At 62.0% G+C, this 21,794-nt stretch overlaps 1 protein-coding gene across 5 annotated transcripts; it reads right to left on the reverse strand.

The window, feature by feature from the left end:
• Nucleotides 1-374: 374 nt before the first annotated feature.
• Nucleotides 375-20,346, reverse strand: LTBP3 (latent transforming growth factor beta binding protein 3). Of its 5 annotated transcripts, XM_008179705.4 has the most exons (28): nt 19,555-20,345; nt 15,591-15,917; nt 14,952-15,187; nt 14,662-14,767; nt 12,551-12,643; nt 12,224-12,346; nt 11,869-12,027; nt 11,404-11,589; nt 10,711-10,727; nt 10,379-10,463; nt 10,118-10,213; nt 9,624-9,749; nt 8,950-9,081; nt 8,528-8,656; nt 7,912-8,031; nt 7,527-7,649; nt 7,085-7,207; nt 6,227-6,346; nt 5,530-5,658; nt 5,263-5,430; nt 4,822-4,905; nt 4,320-4,448; nt 3,826-3,963; nt 2,519-2,659; nt 1,988-2,149; nt 1,477-1,557; nt 1,095-1,226; nt 375-803 (listed from the first exon to the last, which is right to left on the reverse strand). In XM_008179705.4, the coding sequence occupies exons 1-28, from the start codon at nt 19,811-19,813 to the stop codon at nt 649-651; spliced, it is 3,879 nt and encodes a 1,292-aa protein (XP_008177927.2). In that variant the 5' UTR covers nt 19,814-20,345; the 3' UTR covers nt 375-648. The 5 variants fall into 5 exon arrangements, with proteins under 5 accessions (XP_008177927.2, XP_042705583.2, XP_042705582.2 ...); XM_042849649.2 differs by lacking the exon at nt 4,320-4,448 and having other exon boundaries at nt 19,555-20,346; XM_042849648.2 differs by lacking the exon at nt 12,551-12,643.
• Between the last annotated feature and the right edge of the window lie 1,448 nt (nt 20,347-21,794).

A 21,794-nucleotide genomic window follows, 5' to 3' on the forward strand; every position in this document is an offset into this window, starting at 1 on the left:
CTTTTTTTAAACCTTGAGGCCATTTGAGCTGTCCAAGTCAGAGTGGGAATTTTAATGTTGTCATCGACTGCAGTCCTGGCCCAACAGCTGACCGTGGCGCTGTGAGCTTCCCCGCAACAGTGCCGGGGCCAGCCTTGCAAGGCAGGAGTTACAGTCTAGGGGAGTGTGGATGATGACATCACGGGTGTACTGCATGATGTCAGAGCTGTGCCCAGGCTTTCCACGGGGGGCCATTTGGAGGGCTGAGTTGGGTGGGGTTCCAAGGATGCAGGCTGCCCTGCCTCCCTTGTCACAGCACCCACTGTTGGGGGGCAGCAGCTGTAGAGTCTGCCCTCCCCCACCAATGCAGACAGCACAGCACACAAACATCTAGCCAGGATCCACTCCCGCAATTTAATAATTAATTAGCTTCCTTCTCATTATTTACAGGGTTGTTGGCTTTTATATACCTGGTTCCTACAGAAATGAGTGCAAATGCAGCCCTAAGATAATGCTAATAAAAAAATCTTGCAGATGGAGGAAAACCCAATAAAATGCCCCATTTTTAGCAATTAAAAAATATTACGTTCCCCCCAAACAGGATGTGAACCCTTAGCGACAGAGTGTCTCTCTTGTGTCAGGTGGCAGCGCCCCCGGTGGATGACAGGGCTATCGGCGACGCTGGGGGATGCACATGCCCCCATGGTGGCGGGATCGGACAAAGCCTGGCTTGCAGGCACAGCGGTACGAGCCATTGGTATTGATGCAGCGCTCGTTCTTGCACAGCAGGCCTCGCTGGTTCAGCTCCCGGCACTCGTCAATGTCTGTGGGTGGAGAGAGGGAGGGAAAGGGTTAATGGAGTGGCCGTGGTCTGGAGCGTGAGTATGGGTCTTCAACCTGCATCTCCCAATAGACCAGGCACCGAGAGACAGCTAGCAGCACTGTTTGTGAAAGGTGAAGAGGGAAGAGAACCCAGGAGTCCTGGCTCCCAACCCCACCTCTGCTCTAATCCACTAGACCAGACTCCCGTCCCAGGCTAGTACTCAGGAGCCCTGGTGGTGTGGAGAGCACATCCCTTTGCAGTGCATGTAATTCACGGGGCTTGGCACTCTTACCCAGGCAGCGGATGCGGGTGGCGTCTAGCTGGAAGCCAGCAGGGCACTCGCAAACTGCACCGTGGTAGGTCCGGACGCAGCGGCCGTTCAGGCAGTGACATTCATCTGAATCCTCCTCTGAGGTGTCATCCTCTGAGAGGGGGTGGGGTACAAAGGTGGGGGGGACACAGATGAAACCATGGGAATGGCAGGGAGCCCATTCCCATGCAGCTGAAACTGAGGGAAGGGACATGTAGAAGAGTGATCCCTTGTCTGGCACAGAGATGCAGCTGACTCTTGGGTGGGGCGCAGGTGGCTGTTCATACAGGAACCCTTTGGCCTGCAATGAGATGCAGCCACCTCTGGGATGGACATGGGGGCAGTGTATAGAAGGATCACTAACCTTTGCGGGATTTGCCCAGGAACAAGGGGCTGAGGTCCCAGAAGGAGTTGCTCTCGCTCTGAGATGGCTGACACTGCTGCCCTGCAAGGAACCACAACAACCAGCCTGGGACACATAGCAGTGAATCACATCCCATCAGATCCTGCCCAGTGCAACTAGAGCCAGAGCCCCCAGAGTGGAAAGACCCTGTACCCCACTCCCCACCCCTCTGAGCCACCAGTCCCCCCACTGTGGGGCCAGACAGGAGACCGCAATCTCCAGAGGAGAAAGGCCCCATACCCTACTCCCCATCTCCTTGAGCCAGCCAGAGCCCCCAGAGGAGAAAGGTCCCCTACCCCATTCCTCATCCCCTTGAGACAGTTAGCGCCCCCACCCTGGGGCCAGACAGGAGCCAGCAGCCCCCAGAGGAGAAAGGCCCCTCACCCCACTCCCCATCCCCTGAGTCAGCCAGAGCCCCCACCCCAGGACTGAAGCCAACAGCCCCAGAGGGCAGACTGGGCATGCGTGCTACCTGGGCTGCGGGGGGGGCACGCGCGGCACTGGAAGCCCCAGCCTTTGCCGTAGCGGCAGCAGCACTCCTCATAGGTCAGGTGGTAGCCGTTGAGTGGGGAGGCACACATGCTGTCCTCCCCCCGGTGCTGCCAGCAGATGTCGCGCCGATCAGCTGCCCGGTCTGCCAGGGAAGAGAGAGAGGAGGGGAGCCCACAGCACTGTCCCAGCCAGCACCCGCAGGAGACACTCCCACAGGGCCTGGCATGCTGGACGGGCCCTTGTGCACACCACCACACTCACTGCACACCCAAGTAGGTGCACACCCACACACGGGCACCGGCAACTACAGGGACACACTCACAATCTTCGTAACCACCATGGTCACAATCAGTGACGTGCTCACACTCACTCCTGCTCACACTCAGTGACACGCTCACACTCACTCATTCACACTCGCTCCCCTGCTCGCTCACAGAGTCAGGTTCACAATCCCAAGCACCCCCACTCTCCTGGGCCCGTGCAGTAGCACTCAGCCCTGCGTGCCCCTCACCTGCCTGCATGTCGGGGAGCTGGCATTCCTTGCCACTGGGATCCAGCATCCAGGGCAGGCTGCACTCACAGTAGAAGGAGCCCAGCGTGTTGATGCAACGCCCGTGCCGGCAGGCCCCGGGGTCCCGGCACTCATCCACATCTGCAGGACCAGGATACGGTCACAGGGCATCAGGGGCTTGACAGGGTTGCCATGGCATTGGGGACTAGCAGGGATAGCCATGGCACCACCAGACTGACAAGGGTCACTATGGCATCAGGGGCCAGCCAGGGTCAACATGGTAACACTGCGCCTGATGAGGTCACCATGGCATCAGGAGCCAGCAGGAATCACCTCTAATGCAGAGGTGAGCAAACTATGGCCCGCGGGATCGTCCTGCCCGGCCCCTGAGCTCCTGCCTCCGGAGGCTAGCCCCCAGACCCTCCCCCCACTGTTTCCCCTCCCCCATAGCCTCAGCTTGCTCGCTCCGCCGCCGGTGCAATACTCTGGGTGGCGGGGCTGTGAGCTCCTGGGGCAGCGCAGCTTCAGAGGCTGGCATGACCCGGTGCTTGGTGCTGCGTGGTGGCCCAGCTGTAGCGCTGCCAGCAGCATGGTAAGGGGGCACAGCGTGGGGGGGGGAGGTTGGATAGAGGACAGGAGAGTTCAGGGTGGTGGTCAGGGGCAGGGGTGTGGATGGGGTCGGGTTGGTCGCGGGGGGGAACGGGTTGAATGGGGGCAGGGGTCCTGGGGGGGGGGGCAGTCAGGAAGGAGGGGAGGTTGGATGGGGCGGCAGGAGGCAGTCAGGGCACAGGGAGAAGGGGTGGTTGGATGGGGCAGAGGTCCCGGGGGGGACCGTCAGGAATGAGAGGAGGGGTTGGATGGGGTGGCGAGGGTCCGGGGACGGTCAGGGAACAGGGAGCGGGGATGTGTGGATGGGGTAGGAGTCGGGGGGGGGGGGCAGATAGGAGGTGGGGGCCGGTCCACAACCCCTCCCCTAACCGGCCCTCCATACAATTTACGAAACCCGATGCGGCCCTCAGGCCAAAAAGTTTGCCCACCCCTGCTCTAATGTCACAGGCTCAGTGGGTTGTCATGGCACCAAGGACCCCAAATTGGTCATCATGACACCAAGGGCCAGCAGGGGGCATCTTTGCTCGCAAATCCACACCCCACCAATGTGCCCCTCACCTGGGGAGGAAGGAAGCTCTGTCCCCAGCATCCCACCTGCAAAGGGGCCAGGAGGAGGTAGGGCTGTGATGGGGCTGCCCACCTGGCCAGGGCCAAAGCTCAGACCCAGTGAGCTCATGTCATGCGTGAAGGGGACTCACCGATCTCGCTGGGTGCCAGGCACTTCTTGTGGTTGGGGTCATAGACAGCAGGGGCAGGGCAGGTGCACACATAGGCCCCCCGCGTGTTCTCACACAGCCCATTCATGCAGTTCGACTCGTCCAGGCACTCATCCACATCTGGGGGGAAAGGGCATGGCTCAGAGCCCAGTCCCTTCTTTCGGCACCCCTCCTGGCCACCTGGCCCCACCCCAATCACAGCCAGTGCCCCCTAGAGGGGAAAGCTTGTGTCCCATTCCCCCACCCCCACAAGCCAGCCAGTCCCTCTGCCAAGGCCAGATCACAGCAGCGCCCCCTAGAGGGGACCAGTCCCATGTCGCATTCCCCACTCACCCCCCTGAGCCAGCCAGTCCCCCCACCAAGGCTCGATCACAGCAGCGCCCCCTAGAACAGCATCCCTGTCTGCTCCCCCACCCCTCCCCAGCTCTAGACCAGGGTATCTGCCCTCCCGAATTGATGCCACTCGCCCTCCTCACCCACACACTCGAGCAGGTTGCCATCGTAGTAGAAGCCTTGCTTGCAGTAGCACTCGTAGCCCGGCTGCGTGTTGACGCACTTCCCCTCCTTGCAGATCTCCTCCCTGAACAGGCTGCACTCGTCAATGTCTGCAAGGAGCCCCGGGGTGGGGAAGGGGGGCTGTTTATACAGGGATCCCTCGCCCAGCGCTGAGATGCAGCTGCCTCTGGGGTGGGGTGCGGCGGCTGTTTATACAGGGATCCTTGTCCAGTGCTGAGATACAGCCAACTCTGGGGTGGGATATGGGGGTTGTTTATACAGGGATCCCTTGGCTGGCACTGAGATGCAGCTGCCTCTGGGGTGGAGTGTGGGGGGCTGTAATGGCCAGGTAGGAGGGTTGCAGGGTTGGAATCCCTGTGACTCATGGGGGAGGGTGCAAGGGAAGGTGTAACCTTGGCTTCTGATCCCCCAACCCTCGAGTGCAGGCGCCAAGCAGATCAGGGTGTGGGCCCTGGCACTCACCGCGGTGGGCGGGGATGCCATAGTTCAGGATGTTGTCATCCAGGATGAATCCTTTCCCATCAGGGCACAGGGAGTGGAACTCGGCTGCAGGGGAAGGGGAGGACATGAACATTGGGGAAGAGGGATTAATGTCTAGACCAGATATTCCCTCTCCCTGTCCCATGGATCAGACCTTTGGCCCATCCAGCCTGGTATCCCCCCTCCCTGCCACCATATCAGACCAAGTGGCCCATCCTGCCCAGTATCCCCCCACTCCCTCTATGGGTAATGCCTTCCTGACACCCTACCCCCCCCCCCAGCTGGATTCTAGTAGTTGCCTTGGAGCCTGGGAGTTGGATGTTCACAGTCACACCATGTGCAGTAGCAGTTAGTTCCATGGTTCATTGGTGGCAGTGGGAATGGGGGAGGGTGGCATGGAGGAGGGGGTAGGGTGTGTCCCACCTGAGTTGGGCACGGGACAGGGGTAGATCTCACAGTGATCACCCCAGCCAGCCCCCAGTGAGCAGCAGCATTCCTGGCGGGTGATGTTGGTGGCCAGGACGCTGTCACAGAAAACAGTGTCATCGAAGTTCAGGTAGCATTCCTTCTTGTGGTCAGGGGGCTCCAGATCTGGGGGGAAGAGGGTAAATCAATCCCACAGTGCCCCACCCTGGCGCCAGATCAGAGCCAGCGCCCCTCAGAGGGGAAGGCCCCCCATCCCACTCTCACCCTCACAGCTATGTTGATCCTCAGATGGGGTGTATCCCTCATCGCACACGCACATGTAGGAGCCGTCCACATTCTCACACGTCCCGTGGGGCAGGCACAAGCTGGGGTCCAGTGCACACTCGTCGATATCTGGGAGGAGACCAGTGGGAGACAGAGGCAGGGGATGTGCAATGGCACGCTTGCTGCACAACCACACCTGTGCCCACTCACAGATACACACTCATCCACACCACAAACCTATGCCCCCTACAGTACACAAACTCACACTCACACCCAGCTATACACACACACAGGCTTGTACTCATTCCTTTTCCAGTGTGCCACGCTCACTAAAACACACATGCATGGGCCCTTGCACTGCTTTGTGCAGCTCCACACATTCTGTCCCTCACACACACCCCGGAATTTGCTCTTACTTGTGGCAGGCCCAGTTTGCAGCAAAGCAGGCTCACGCTTGGGCATGAGGCATTCCTGAAGCCTAGTGTTTCACGGGCCTTCATACCTCGCCATGCCCAGACTTTCCTACCTACCCCCTGTGTGCCATGTCCTTGTGTTGCCACACACAGCTGCTCACACTCAGTGCAACACGCTTTCCTCACTGTGTCACACTCCCATGTGTGGAACACCAGACTCCTGGCATGCCGTGCCCACACACACACGGATGTTCACACTTGTCTGTGCCACACCCCCACCTCACCTTGACACTTTCTGCCATTCACCAGCTTGTACCCGGCGCGGCACAGGCAGCGGTAGGAGCCCACAGAATTGACACACTCGCCATCGATGCAGGCGGCCGGGAAGTCACATTCGTTAATGTCTGCAACATGGAGAGCTGCGGGGTCAGGGGGCCACTCCCAGCCCCCACCTCACGTGGCCGTCCATCCTGGTCCCCTCACCCACACCCACCCCTCCGGACATGGCCACCCAGCCTGGCCCCGTCACCCAGCCCTGCCCCCAAACATGGCCACCCAGCCTCCCCGGTCATGGCCACTCAGCCTGGCCCCTTACCCAGCCCTCCCGCCCCCGGACATGGCCACCCAGCGCCCTGCTGGACATGGTCATCCAGCCCCCTCACCATGGCTGGCCAGCTCGACCCCCTCACCCAGCCCCCCCACAGACATGGCCACCCAGCCTCCTCGCCCATCCCCTCCCCACATGGCCACCCGGTCCAGCCCCCTCACCCAGCACCCCCCCCAACAAGGCCACCCAGCCCAGCTCCCCCCCAATCCCCCTGACATGGCCACCCAGCCTGGCCCCGTTACCCAGCCCCACCCCAGACGTGGGAACCCAGCCTGGCCCCCTCGTCCAGCCCCCCCTGCATGGCCACCCAGCCTGACCCTCTCACAGCTCCCATGTCCACAAATCCCTCCACCCAGCCCCTTCACACAGCTGCTTTACTCCCACAGGCAGCCCCCCCGACCCGCTGACCCCCCCCACTGAGCCCCAGTGCCCACAGGCAGTTCCCTGGCCCAGATCTCTCACCCTGAGCCCTACATGCCCCCCAACCACCAGCTCAGCCCCCTTCACCCTTCCACCCCATGGCCCAGCCCCTCACCTTCACAGCGTGGCCTGTCCTTCACTGAGTGGAAGCCAGCTGGGCACTGGCACTTAAAGGAGCCCAGGGTGTTGACACAGACCCCGTTGGGGCAAAGCCCCCGATCCTCACACTCATTCACATCTGCAGGGAGAGAGAGCGGGGGGCAGGGAGTCAGAATCCTGGCTTCTGTCCTCCGATCTGGGAGGGCAGGGGGTACGGTGCTTAGAGCAGGGGGCCCTGGGAGGGGAGTGGGGTGCAGTGGTTAGAACAGGGGGGCTCTAGGAGGGCAGGGGTGTGGTGGTTAGAGCAGGGGGCTCTGGGAGGGCAGGGGGTGCAGTGGTTAGACCAGGGGGGCCCTGGGAGGGGAGGGGTGCGGTGGTTAGAGCAGGGGACTCTGGGAGGGGAGTGGGGTGCAGTGGTTAGAGCAGGGAGGCCCTGGGAGGGCAGGAGATCTAGTTACCCAGGCAGCTCCGGGCATTGGGTGTGGGTGCAAATCCCTCCCCACAGGTGCAGCGGAAGGAGCCGGGCAGGTTCTCACACCAGCCGTGTTTGCACGGGGTCTCCTCGGAGCACTCATCCACATCTGGGGAGGGACACAGACGCTGAATCCCAACCCTGTCCCCCATGCAACTTTTGACCTGCAACCCAGTCCCCTGCAGCCAAGTTTGGTCTGGGCCGAATGTCCCCCAGCCCATTGGGGGCTGCACAGGGCACCTCCCACCACGGGGGCATGAGAGTCACACCCCAGATACTGCACTAACCTCAGCACTAGGGGGAAGGGGGTTTATTGGGTTAGAGCTGGGGGCTGGGATCCAGGACTCCTGGGTTCTGTGGCCAGCGCTTACCATAGCAAATCCCATGCTGGCCCCGGAAGCCCGGAGGGCAGGGGCTGCATTTGTAGGTGCCTGGCCGGTTCTCACACTTCCCGTCGGGGCAGGTGCCGGTGTCCAGGCACTCATCAATGTCTGCGGGGAGAGAGAAAAGGTGAAGGGTGAGGGGCCTTTGGGGGAGCCCCACAAGGGGCAGAACACAGGGCAGGGCCCTTGAGGACTCAGCGAGCCCTTTGGCAAGTGGGAAGTTGGTTTGTTATTGTAGGGTCTCTGACAACTCTACTCGACAGGTTGTTGTGAGAAGGGTTGCTCAGGGGCACTGTCTTCTTGTTCTGAGGTCTCGTGCAAGCTCTGGGCCTAGACATTGGTTTGCTATTGTAGGGTTTCTCGGGGCACTGGTTTGTTGTCGTGGGGTCTCTCAGTAACTCTGGAGCTGTGTGCACCTGTTTGTTCTTGTTGGGTCTTTGGAAATTTCTGGCTTTCACTACTGCTCAGCTGTGCACACCCACTTGTTATGATAGAATCTCTCAGGGCCGTTGGTTTGTTATTGTAGGGTCTCTGTCTCCCAGGCTGTTGGGGCTCTCTCCTCCCTCTCCCTCTCCCTTTCCAGCCCAGCCCAGCCAGCCCTTACCTTCACAGAGGGGCTGGCGGGAAGGCTTGAGACGGTAGCCGGGGTGGCATTCACACTTGTAGTGCCCAGGGTAGTTGACACAGGCTCCCCCGTCCCCACAGATGTGGGGCTTGGAGCACTCATCAATGTCTGCCGAAGAGGTGGGTGTGAACAGGGCAGAGGAGGGGGGGACAGGACTTTACTGATCACCCCTTCCCCCACAACTCCCTATCCATCCCCCATGCCTCCTTCCCATCCCCCATGCCCACTTCCCATCCCCCATGCCCACTTCCCTCCAGCCCCCCTTCTCCCAGCCCCCAGCCCTTCTTTCCATCCTTCAGCTCCCCTTTCCCCCAGCTCATCCCCCCACCCCCTTTCCCCCATGCCCCGTTTCCCCAGCTCCCAGCAGCCCCTCCCCCAGCCCCTGCCCCCAGGGTGCTCACCCACGCAGGAGCGCACGCCCTTGTGCACCTTCAGCTGGTACCCCCGGTTGCAGTGGCAGTTGTAGGAGCCGCCCGTGTTCATGCAGACGCCCTTGCCAATGCCGCATGGCTCCGCCTCACACTCGTTCACGTCTGTGGTAGGCGGGGGGCGGGAAGGAGAAAGAATGACTGACCCCCGCCATGCCGGGATGCCGGCCTGTCACAGCCCTGGCCACATGCGTATGTCAGGGGCCGGGGTCACAGGTTTGCATGTGTAGTTGTGCATGTGTTGCAGGCCTAGCTACCAGCGTGCGCAAGCAGGGTGGGTGTCTCAGACTTCCACAGGCTGACTTGTGGGTGTGTCACACACCTATTGTACAGCTGTGTGGTCATGTCACACACCTGTGCAGGCATGTTGCACACCTGTTGTGCAGCTGTGCGGGCATGTCGCATGCCTGTTGTGCGGACACACGTCGCACCCTTGCATACAGGCTGGGGGGGGGGGGCATCACAGACCTGTATATGCAGGCATACCCGGGGGTCACTCCGTCATACAGATGCTTGTGACCCTCCAGGGTGCTGACACCTCCGTGAATGCAGCGGAGTGGGCATGATGTGCCCCCACACAGCCATGCACATGCCTGTCCCTGGGCATGTGTCGCACATCCACAAAGGAGGGCAAGGCAGCATGTTACCTGTGCAGAACCTGCGCTGGGCGTGCCAGCGATAGCCCGGGTAGCAGATGCAGGTGTAGCCGGACAAATTCATGACACACTCTCCATGGCCACAGATATTGCGGTTCAGCTTGCACTCATCCGTCTCTGCAGGGACAGACAGACGCAGTCCCGGGGGGGATCAGGACGAATGGCTCAGACATAGGAGCCAGGAGATCTCTTTCTCATCGATCCCCAGAAGAGCCAGGAGTTCCCCACCCCTAGGGCCGCTGCGATAGCAGCTTGCAGGGACCACACTGCATCGGGTCGGGGCGCTCAGGAGACATCGTTGGCCCGGAAAGGACTTGGGGGACCCCCCTGAGAACATGCACGTCGCTGGGGAATGTTTGGGGTTCACCCCGATAATTAAGTGGGGCCCCAGCAGGGAAGTTTGGTCCATGAATGTGAAATTTCTCCCAAAGGGGAGGGGGAGGTTGCTGGCGTGCAGCCCCCCACCCCTGCCATGAGGCTCTCACCTGTCACCTGCGTGGGTGCGATCTCCACGGCACTACGCGTGTATTGATCCGGCAGCACCTTCTGCACCATGGCAGTCGTGGGACGGGCCACCACCTCTGGGACCCAATGGAGACAGAAAAGGGTTAGCAGCGCTGCAAGCTTCCCCACAGCAGTGCCCAGCCAGGGGCTCCAGCGCTGCGAGCTTCCCCGCAGCAGTGCCCAGCCGGGGGCTCCAGCGCTGCGAGCTTCCCCGCAGCAGTGCCCTTTCTTCCATCACTCACCAGGGTATCGGGCGCCCAGGGTGGCTGCACTGGCATAGAACTGGTCCACTGACTGCTCCTCTGAGTTGGTCCGATATGCTGGCAGCTGGAGGGGGAGTGGTTAAACGGTGGGGGCACCTGCTCTTCTCCACTACCCAGCCGGGTGCCCTATTCCTCCCTCTGCTTCGCTTCATTCCTCCCCCTCTCTTGTTCTTTCATTCATTCCTCTCCTCCCTCCTTCTCACCCACCACCCTCCAGCACCTCCTTTCCCACTCCCTCCATCCTCCCCCCACACCCGCATCACCCCTCCGCTCATCCGCTGCTCCTCTGCTGCTCTGGAGGCCCTACTCACCATGGCCGTGGTGACAGCTGCAAGAGACAAACACAGGGCCCGGGATCAGATCCTGCCATGCCAGGCTGAGAATGTGGGGTTCACCTCCTGAGAGTGGGGGGTTTGCTCTGAGAGCAGGGTCTCCCAGCTCTGGGATTCTGGGGTTCTTAGACAACAGGGTGTACTCCTGAAAAATGGGGTTTGCCCTTAGAGAATTTGGGGTAACAGCTCTGACAACATGGGGTTTGCCCCCTGAGATTTGGGGGTTTGCCAACAAAGAAGGGAGTAACAGATCTGATAAAGTGGGGTTCACCCTTAGTGAATTTGGGGTGCTCATGGAGTTCACCATGGGAGAATGTGGGGCACACCTCTGTGAGAACATGGGGTTCACTGTTGGGGAATGTGGGCTTGTCCCTCGGAGAATAGGGACCTCCAAATTATCTGTCTGTGAACCCCATATTCTCAGAGAGGGTTTCACAATGGGAGAATTTGGGATACAGCCCCTGGGAATACTGGGATTCATCATGGGTCAATGTAGGGTACAGCCTGTGAGAACACTGGGGTTCAACATGGGGTAAAGTGGGGTACAACCCCTGCTATTACTGGGGTTCACTGGGGAAAATTTAGGGAACCCCCATGTCCTGGTGAGCACAGTGCCAGTGGCACCGCCCTGGCCCCCGTGCCCAATCCAGTCTCCTCCCCAGGGTCTCTGACCTTCAGACTCCTGAGAGTCCCCCTCGAGGGGTGGCAGGCTGGGCAGCTCGCGCTGCTGCTGCAGGTCCGTGGTGCCGTCGGGGTGGATGTGCAGGGTGAAGTCACTCTCCCCCTGGATGGTCAGGGTCTGGTGGGACGTCAGGATGTGGTAGCCCTTCCCCGCTGGGCAAATCTCCTTGAAGGCAGCTGCCAGATGGGAGAGAAGACAGGTTAATGCTGGTGTTGCAAGCTTCCCTGTGGCAGTGCCCCAGCCAGGGACTACAGCACTGTGAAATTCCCTGTGGCAGTGCCCCAGCCAGTGACTACAGCGCTGTGAGCTTCCCCGTGGCAATGCCCCCAGGCAGGGACTACAGCGCAGTGAGCTTCCTTGTGGCAGTGCCCCAGCCAGGAACTCCAGCACTGCGAGCTTCCCCGTGGCAGTGCTGTGGCAGATACTCCATCCCCGCCCAGTTTGCGGTTCCTTACCTGCGCCATCAGCCGGGCAGCGCTCGCAGCGGGCCCCCCAGGCCTTGCCAACGCTGCAGCAGCACATCTGGCGGGTCAGCTTAGTGGGCAGTGGGTGCTGACACTGGAGTTCCGGGCTCACCAGCCGGAAACACAGGCTCTTCTCCCCCGACTTCTCTGCTGCAACCCCGGGAGAGACAGGGTCAGTGCTGCTCCGAGCCCCTCTCTTCATCCCCCCGCCCCCAGCTGGGTTCCCCAGAGAGACACTGAGCCCCCATCACCCCCCCAGGAGACAGGGTCAATGCAGCTCCAAGCCCCCTGCCCAACCCTCCCAGTCCCCTTGACCCCCCAGCCTACCCCCGGTCCCCCTACATACGGACACACTGGCTGCGGGATGGGCCCAGCATGTGGCCAGGTTTGCATGCGCAGCGAAAGCTGCCCTGGGTGTTGAGACACTCGCCATTCTGGCACACGCCCTGCATGGCACACTCGTTAATGTCTGCACGGGGAGAGAGAGGGGTCAGCAACACAACGACACACAACACAACGCACACTGCCCACAGAGCACACTCATTAAAGTGTGTTTGAGGAGAGATGGGTCAACAGCACAGCACAGCCCAACACACGACACATTCCCACGGACACAACACACACACAGAAGCAGGTCTTCAGTCCCCCCATCCAGAGAGCGCCCGCTGGGTACCCTGGCAGTGGGTGCTGTTCAGTCTCTTGTATCCCTGTGGGCAATCACCCCCGTGCTCCCCTCGGATCGGGCCTGTCTTCTGCACCCCCGAGTCTGCAACACACAACAAACCCCAGAGGGGGAATCAGCGGGAGCGAGGACGCAGCGTGGTGTACAAGTGAGGGCAGGACTCTTGGGGTCTAGCCCAAGCTCTGGGAAGGAAGCGGGGCCTAGCGGGTTAGAGCAGGGAGAGACTGGCACTCAGGACTCCTGGGTTCTATCCCAGCTCTGCCACTGACCTCAGGCAAGTCCCATTCCCACTCGGTGCCATTCCTTCCCCTCCTATTCATTTGTCTAGACATTGAGCCCAACAGGGCAGACACCGTCTCTTGTATCTGCGCAGAGCCTGGGGCAGGGCCCAGACCTCAGGTATGGGGGAGGGGGCTATGAGGGTCTGCACGGCACCTAGCCAGACACGGCCTAATCTCCAGCTGTGGGGGCTATGGGAGTCTGCATCACCATTGCAATAGCAGAGGCACAGACACAGCCCAGCACGGGTGCCAGACGCTTGCACAGACGGCGGTTTGGACGCGCTGTCTCTTGGCCCAGGGTCTCTGGCTCCTCGCCCCCCTCAGCAGCGGCCCCGGTGGGGGTGGTGCTGGTGGAAGCAGCGATCAGCTAGCCAGCGCCTGCGCTGGTCTCACTACCACAGCCAGGCCAGCAGGCGCGGGGGGCGGGGACATGGGACGATGTTCATTCCAGCAGGCGTGTGCAGCCAGGCTGCTCCTGATCCGTCCAAGCTGGGGAACATGGGGGTGGGGGGTGGGGAAGCGATGGAAAGAAAGACTGAGAAGAAAGAGAAAGATGCGCTGGGGGGATGCTGGGGATGAGGGGGGTTGTCCCAGTGAGATTCAAAAGGCAACAGAATTCCAAGGGACCATGGGAATTATTAACCTGACAGACTCACCACCACTGGCCTGTGCAGAGGGCAGGGCTGGGAAAAGGGTGAGGCATTATCACAACTCACGTGGGCAACAGAGGCAGTGAGAGACAGGGGGAACAGGGACAGCCCCCCACCACCGAGTCACAGCTGGCTACTGACTGATGGGTAAGAAGAAACTGCCCCCAGGGACAAGTTAGCTCAGAATGGCCGGCTGAGAACTCCCCCTGTGCTCCTGCCTCACTCCACACAGTGCCCCCTGCTGGGAGAGGCAAGGGCTGGAGTAGCCAGGAGCTCCCCCACAGCCAGCTCCTGCCCCACTCCCTGCAGCGCCCCCTGCTGGGAGAGGCTGGGGTGGCAGCACCCGTGCACTCCCTCAGGTAACAAACGGTTCCATTCTCCTACCCCACATGCTCCTCTCACCCCCAGGGGGTGGGCAGCGCTTCCCACAGCGATGGGTGGGTGGCGGCTGCAGACAGGAAGTTGCCCAGAAGAGCCGAAGCGTGATGAAAGGGAGAGGGGTGGGGGGCCCTGCCCAGCCGGAGAACAAGGAGCCAGGCCATGAAGCACATTCTTGGCTACCTCTAACACAAACACCCTGCGGCTCACAGATCCCCGGGAGCTGGAAAAGTCATTGAGTGGGAGCGCCAGGAAGGGGGGTAGGTGCAGGGGGAGGGGGAGAATGGAGGGTTGGAACCTGCCACCTGATCCATCTCCTCCCCATCTTAGCCAGCTGGGCATAGGGCACTGTGCCCCGCATCCCCCGCCATGGTGCCCTGGAAGCTCTGGGAGGGACCGGTGGGCACTGCCCAGCCAGCTCCCAAGGCAAGATGCTGGAATGTGACAGCCCAGCTGGCCACAGCCTGGCTACATAAGGCCCCATCCAGGCTTCCCGTAAACCCTGTGCCAGGCTGGGAGAGGTCGGCGCCAGGCCAGGGGGAGAAGTGGGAGCACCAGCCAAACACCAGCCCTCACCGACCCTCAGTGGGTCCGTCCTGGCTCCCCCACACTGGGCAGCCCCTCTTTGCTAGCAGAGGGGCTGCAGGGTCACTGGCTGGGGGAGCTCCTGGCTACTCCAGCCCAGCCTCTCCCAGAAGGGGGCGCTGTGGGGTGGGGGCAGGAGCGCTAGCAGGGGGCAGGCCAGGGGGGCTTGTGAGGCTGTATGGGGAAGGGGGCCGCAGGCATTACTTACACTGCAGGTGGGGGCATTTGTGGCACTTGTTCTGCCCCCAGGAGGTGCCGATGCTCCCGCAGCAATCTTCCTGCTTGGTCAGGCCTGGAAGGGGGTTGCTCCCACACTGAGAAATGGTGCCCCCCATCGCCGGAGAGAGAAATGACAGGCAAGTGAGACCACGAACGCCACCTCACCCTGCAGCACAGCACCCCCTGCTGACCCCACTGCTCCCTGTACCACAGCACCCCCTGCTGACTCCCGCCCCCCTCCCTTTAGCACAGCGCCTCCTGGGGGAGCGGGCAACTCACAGATTGCTTGGGCAGGGTCTCCTGGAAGCAGCGTCCCAGGGGTTTGTGCGTGTGGGGCCGGGCATGGGGTGTGGGGGGTTTCTGGCCCATGGAGCTCTGGGCCGGGTGCTGGATGAGGTGGTGTTGGGCGCCCGGCCCTGTGCCCTCGGTGCTGATGCTGTCGATGCGGTGGACCTGCACGGAGGCATCGGGCGGGTGGTGGACGCGCACATTCAGCAGAGGGGGGTGGACCTGTACTGGAGTGGGGCCCGAGTGGGTGTCAGCACATAGACCCTCCCCTGACACTGACCCCCACCTCCCCAGGCAACAACACCTGGCACTTCCCCTAAATGAGAGAGGCCCCCGCCACCATTAACCCTCTGCCCCCATCACCCCCCTGCCCAATCATTCACCCCCAACAACCCCTGCCCCCCATCACCCCCACCCAAATCACCCGTCTCCTGCCCCCATCACCCCTCTGCCCAATCATTCACCCCCAACAACCCCTGCCCCCATCACCCTCACCCAGTCACCCCTCCCCTGCCCCATCACCCCCTCACTCCAAGTTACCCTGTCACCCCACTCGCCCTATCACTCCCTCCTTGCCCTCCATCCCCATCACACTCCCCAGGCCCACCACTCCACTCCCAGCAGCAGTACCTTCAGACGAGTGGTGCCCAGGCCCCAGGGGCACCATGAAGGTGGAGTGGCTGACGGTGGCCTTGGGGCTGTGGCCGGCGGGTGGCTCCCCGGCACCATGCGCGTCGGAGATCACCTGCACGGCGTAGATGGCGTGTTTGCTGGAGCCCGTCTCACCTGCCGGGCCCTCGAGGGGCCCCAGCGCTGCCGGCTGCAGCAGCTGCTGCCCCCCCTGGGCCTGGCGGCTCGCCGGCACCTGGCAGAAGCGCCCCGTAAACTCGGGGGGGCAGAGGCAGTGGTTACGGGATGTGCACTGCCCGCCATTCATACAGGGCAGCGGGCACACCACTGGGGGGAGAGAGAGGGAGATTAGACCAGGGACCCCCACGCTGCCCCCACTGCCGCACCGCCTGTGTCCACCCCGCAGTCGCCTGGCCCCACCCACCCGCAGCCACTCCCTGCTCCCTGCCCCCACCCCATCCACCTCCTACTCCCTGCCCCACCCACTCCCTGCTCCCTACCCCCGCCCCATCCACCTCCTGCTCCCTGCCCCCCCATCCACCTCCTGCTCCCTGGCCTCTGGCCCCACCCACCCCCTGCTCCCTGCCCCCACCCCACCCCATCCACCTCCTGCTCCCTGCCTCATCCAACCCCTGCTCCAAGGCACACACGGGGGGAGCCGGCGGGCAAGCCAGGACACATGCGGGGGGGAGCCTGCGGGCAATCCAGGGCAGACGTGGTGGGTGAGCCGGCAGGCAAGCCAGGGCACACATGGGGTTGAGCTGGCAGGCAAGCCAGAGCACACACTGTGGGGGCAGCCGGCGGGCAAGACAGGGCACACATGGGGGGGGGGGTAGCCGGCGGGCAAGCCAGGGTACACACAAGGTGAGGGGGAAGCTGGCCAGAGCACAAGAGGCAGGAACTCTTCCTCTGTGTGAGTCTGTGATCTCAGCTGGGCCTCCAGGGACTAATGTAACACCAATGTCTTAACATCCCTGTTAGTATTGGGGCAGCACCTGGAGGCCCCCGACCAAGATCAGGGCCCAATGAGCTGGGTGCTACCCACACACACAACACCGAGATCAGGGCTCGGTGTGCTGAGTGCTGTACACACACACACACACACACACACACTACCGAGATTAGGGTTCGGTGTGCTGAGTGCTGTGTACACACACACACACACACACACACGAGATCAGGAACCATTGTGCCAGACACTGCACAGACTCATGGTGAGAGACAGGCCTTACAGTCTAAATAGACACAGGATGGGGGGGGACACAGGCCTGGAGGGGGAAGGGGCTCACCCGAGGTCACACAGGGTGTCTGTGGCAGAGGCAGGAAAAGAAGCCAGGTCTCCTGGCCCCAGGGCCTTAACCACAAGCCCTTCCTCCCCCACATCCTTCCCCGCAAACCCACACAGGGTGAAATACCCAGCTGAGACTATCCAGGCGGGAAGTGACATCCCTCAGGTCACAGAGTGAATCAGAGCTGGTGCCCTTACTCCCAGCCCCCTGCTCTAGCCACTAGACCCCACTCCCCTCCCAGAGCCAGCAGTCCCAGCAAACACCACCATCCCTGCTCTGACTCCCAGGCTGAGGCTGGTTTGGTTTATTTCTCTGAGTGGGGAGTTGGCCGGGGCAGCTGAACAGCCCTGGCTCAGGGGAGGGAGTGGTGCGTATATACCCGGTTCCCAGGCCCAGCCAGCTGCCCTGGCTCAAGAGTGGGTGACTCAGTGTTGGAGCAGGGATTATCCAAACACTCAGGACAATAACAAAAAGACAGCAAATGGCTCCTGCGGCAGTCCCATCATCGAAAAGGCCGACACACTGCACACTCAGGGCTTGAGATGTGGCTACCTCTGGGGTGGGGCGTGAAGGGCTGTTGATCAGCCGCACACCATGGTAGGACAGGAAGTGAAGGAGAATCATGGTGTCCAGTTGAAAAAGTGTGCTGGGGTGGGAGAGGGATTTCAGGGACCGAGAAAATTGTGGGTCGGGACTGAGCGATTGTGTGGCAGAGCTCAGGGCTGGGATGACAGGGGGCTGCGAGTCAGCACTGGTGGGCGAAGGGGGGTCACCTGGCGCCTGCTCCAGCCCCCTCACTTCCAGCAGTGACTCAATTTCATTCCCTCCCAAGTGCAAAGTCAATAAAGGCCGCGGTTTCTGGAGCCTGAGGTATTTTTAGTCTCTTTGTGTCACTGAGACAAAACGGGGGGGGACAGGGCACATGCTGGGGTGGGATTGAGTGAGGGGGGCAGGGGAAGTTGGGGGGAGCAGAGTGTGTGTGGCTGGTGCACACAGTGGGAGGGGGGCTGGATGGAGGATGGGGTGAGGTGCATGGATGGGGTGCAGGGGTGCATGGGGGTGAATGGGAGCAGGCAGGGAAGGGAGGGGTATTGGGGGAAGGATGGAGCATGGGGGGAGGAGTGTGGAGGGGAGGGACATGTGGGTGGGCCAGCTGGGAGGCAGGGGGAGGGTCTCCCCAGGGGTCTGTGACTGGGTGACTGGAGGGGTTGAGGTCTGGGTCAGACCCCCCAAAAAAACCTCTCCTCCCCTGAACCCTCCAGCCCTCCCGCTCCCCCACCAAAGGCTGGGTGCAGGTGCTGGGCCCGCCCTGGGCCAGGAGGGGATTTTCCGGGCTGGATCCAGCCCAACTCTGGATTCAGTTAGCCCCAGAGGTCACTCCACCCCCAATACCAGCCGTCCCCCAGCAGGAGGATGAAGGGGCATCAGAGATCTTTCCCCCAGCTGGGGGGGGCTGGCATGGTGCCTGGCAGGAGGGGCACCAGCATCAGCTGAGGAATGTTACAAACCAGGGAATTCGCAGCCGGAGCTGGCCCAGGCTCCTGTGAGTGCAAAGGAGTGTGCGTGTGAGAGCACATGTCCGAGTGTGTGCCAGTGGGGCGGGGGGTGAGAGTGTGTGGGGGAACCTGTATGAGTGTGCATGGGTAAGGGAGATTGCACGCACGTGTGTGTTAGATTGTGTGAGTGGGTGTATGCATGTGCATTTAATTGTGTTTGTGTGTGCACATACATATGTTAGACTGGGTGTGTTAGCTTGTGCATACGGTAGATTGTGTGGTGTGCGCATGAGATTGCATGTGTGCAAGTGTTAGATTGGGTGTGTGAGAGTGTGTGTGTGTTAGATTCCTTGCCTGTGTGTGCGTTGGATTCCATGTGTGTGCGTGTGACGCATGTGCGTGTTAAACTGGAGGCCGGCTGCCGGAGGTGCAGGCGTCGGACGGGCCCCAGGGGACGGGAGCTGGGACGGGGCCATTCGCTGAGGCGAGATTTTCCTCCAGCCCTGAACTGCTGCTGGAAGAACTGCCAGGGAAGAGGGGAGAGTGCACGCACGGCTAAGTGAATGCCAAGCGTGCAAGCCTCTGAGTGCTAGTTAGTGCGTCGGCAAGTGCCCACAGGAGGAAATGCACCCACTTGAGCACGACGGTGGCACAACATGCGAGATTTGTGAGTGCACAAATGTGTGCGCAGACAAAGGGCCCGGCCACGCACCATGTGTGGGTGAGGGGCTGGGGGCCTCTACTGGTGTTGGCATGTCAGGAGCACACGCATGTGAAGAGAAGAATGTGACAGGTGAAATGGAGCCGTATGAGCAGCTCCAAGTCCAAAGTGCGCCAGGGTGAGTGTGCAAAAGCCTGCGTGCAACTGATGCTGGTGAGACAGGTGTGAGCCACACAGGTGAGTGCAGCCACACAGGCAGAGCCTGCATGCTGACGCAGAGCGGAAATCAGGGAGACGTGTTCCAATAGCCCCTTATCCCCCACGTCCCTGATCTGCCCCCAGCACCTCCCTCTGCCCCAGAGGGGCTCTCCAGTGCACCCCCTCCCCCATACAGCTCCCCCATCCCCAGTGCCGCTCAGTCCCCTCCCTGGACAACCAAAGCCCCCAATGCCCCTTTTCACATAACTGCCAACCCCTGCTGTCCCTCCTCCGTGCCCCGGCCTGTACCCCGTGCTCACCCACGCGGAAGCCTGAGCCGGTCAGGGTGTCAGCCGAGTGCCCGTTCTCGCCGATCAGGGTCATGTTGCTGCCCTGCTTGCAGGTGTCCCGGCACTGGCCCTTGAGGCAGGTCCGCTTGCAGACCAGCGGGGCGAAGACCACCTTGAAGCGCTCCCGCGCTACGGCCGCCCGCTCCGAGGCTGCGGGCGCTGCGGGCTGTGCCCCGGGGGCACAGAGCCAGGGCAAGAGGAGCACCCAGAATGCCAGCCCCCGGGGCATCTTTACATCGTCCCCCAGCCCCGCCCTGGCACCAGCCGCCTGGCAGGCGGTCAGAGGGGGCAAGGGAGTCCCTGCAGCCAAGAGGCAGCAGGAGACAGCTCAGCCGCCCAGGGACCGCCTCCACACTCCTTCTCCGCAGCTCCTTCCTCCCCTTTCCGCTGGCCCGGGGACAGGGAAACAAAGAGGGCGAGGATGGAGGGGACGGGGAAAGGATCGGCGAGGAAGGAAGGAACGAAACCCTCGCTCCCCTCCCCGAGCCCCCTTGGCCACCCCGCCCTCTCTCCGGTGCCTTTTCTCCTTCCTTCGCTCCCCCCGGACAGACAGCGAGGGCAGGAAAGACCGACAGACAAGCTCTGCCCGGCTCCGGAGGCCCCCCGTCGCCACCCCCGCCTCCGGCCGGCGCCTGTCTCCCCGCGCGCCGCTGCCGACGGAGCGAAGGAGAAGGGAGAAGGGGAGAGGCGCAGGGCCGGGATGGCGGAGCGAGGGAGCGAGACGGGGCGGCTGGCCGGCCGGCTGTTTGTGCCGCGCTCAGCCAATCCCGGGCCGGGGGCAGGAATCTGGGCCGGGGGCCAAGAGCCAGGGCTGGCTCCGGGCAGCAGGGCGGCTCCGAGGGGCTGTCCCCCCTCCCCGCCTCGGAGCCCTGCCCAGGACACGGCCACAAGGGGGAGGGATGGACAGAGGGGGGCAGCACCCCAATCGGAGCGGCATGGGGACTCCGTAGGGGGGGATAGATAGTTAGGGTGTATGGGGAAAGATAGATAGATAGAAGGGGTGCAGGGCCGGATTAACTTTTTGTGGGCCCAGCGCCAAACATATTTGTGGACCCCCATGGGGTAAGGTGCAGGGGTCGGGATGGGCAGTCTCCAGAGTGAAGGGTGGGCTGGGGGCAATGAGGCACAGTGCGGTGGGAGCAGCCCAGCAGGAGGGCTCTGTTTACAAACCTGCAGCTGCCAGATGCACACTGGCCTGCCCAGCCCTGTGCTGCCAGCATGTCCCTTCTCCTTGAAGGTGGGCCTGCACCACACCGCTCCCCTGCCCAGCAGGGCCGCCCAGAGGGGGGGCAATTTGCCCCAGGACCCTCAGGGGCCCCACGAGCCCTGGCCTGTCGGCGGTCTGGATCTTTGGCGGTGGGGGGTCCTTCAGTGCTGCGGAAGATGCGGAGCGACTGAAGGTCCCCCCGCCGCCAAAATGCCGCCGAAGACCCGGACCGTCGCCAGGTGAGTACAAGCGCCACTGCTCCCCCGCTTTGCCCCATTCCCCGTGAATCCTCTGGGCAACCCTGCTGCACAGTGCCCCACCCTTATGCTCAACGCCCCCTTGCCCAGAGACCTCCACCACAGATCTCTATGCCCAGCCACCACCCCTCCCAGAGACCTCCCCCGCTGGCCTCCCACCACAACTGCACAGCACCCTGCACACCACACCGCTTCCCTGGTATCCCCCGCCCATAGATCTCCCCACTGCCCAGCACCTTCCTCACTGTCCCACCATCACAGCTGCACAGCACCCCATATTCCTGAGGGGATTCTGCACCAAAACATTAAAAATTCTGCGCACAATATTTTAAAATTCTGCAAATTTTATTTGTCAATAAATAAATGTGGAGGCTCCAATATGGCAGTGGGGAGCACAGGCCACTGGTTGCATGGAGGTGGGAGATTACCCTGCAGCCTTCCCCCACCCCACCCCGGGACAGGGACTCAGCAGTGAGGCTGAACCCGACCCTGACACAGTGCAAGGCCCAGGTCTGCCCCAGAAACACCCTAGGGCCCTGCCCTCCTGTGCCAGGCACAGCAGGTGTGGGTGAGCAGGCTCAGCCTGGCAGCAGGAGCCAAGTGCAGAGGGACTTAGTGTGGGGGGATCCAGGTGGGGGTAAGAGTTCTCTGTGGGGCAGTCTGGGCGGCTCAGGGGGAGATCTGGATGCACAGAAGCTCATTGGGGGGTTCCAGGTGCAGGGGCAATGGGACTCTGCAGGCGATCC

This window comes from Chrysemys picta, chromosome 7 (genome assembly GCF_011386835.1).
Source record: "Chrysemys picta bellii isolate R12L10 chromosome 7, ASM1138683v2, whole genome shotgun sequence".
Classification (NCBI taxonomy): domain Eukaryota; kingdom Metazoa; phylum Chordata; order Testudines; family Emydidae; genus Chrysemys; species Chrysemys picta.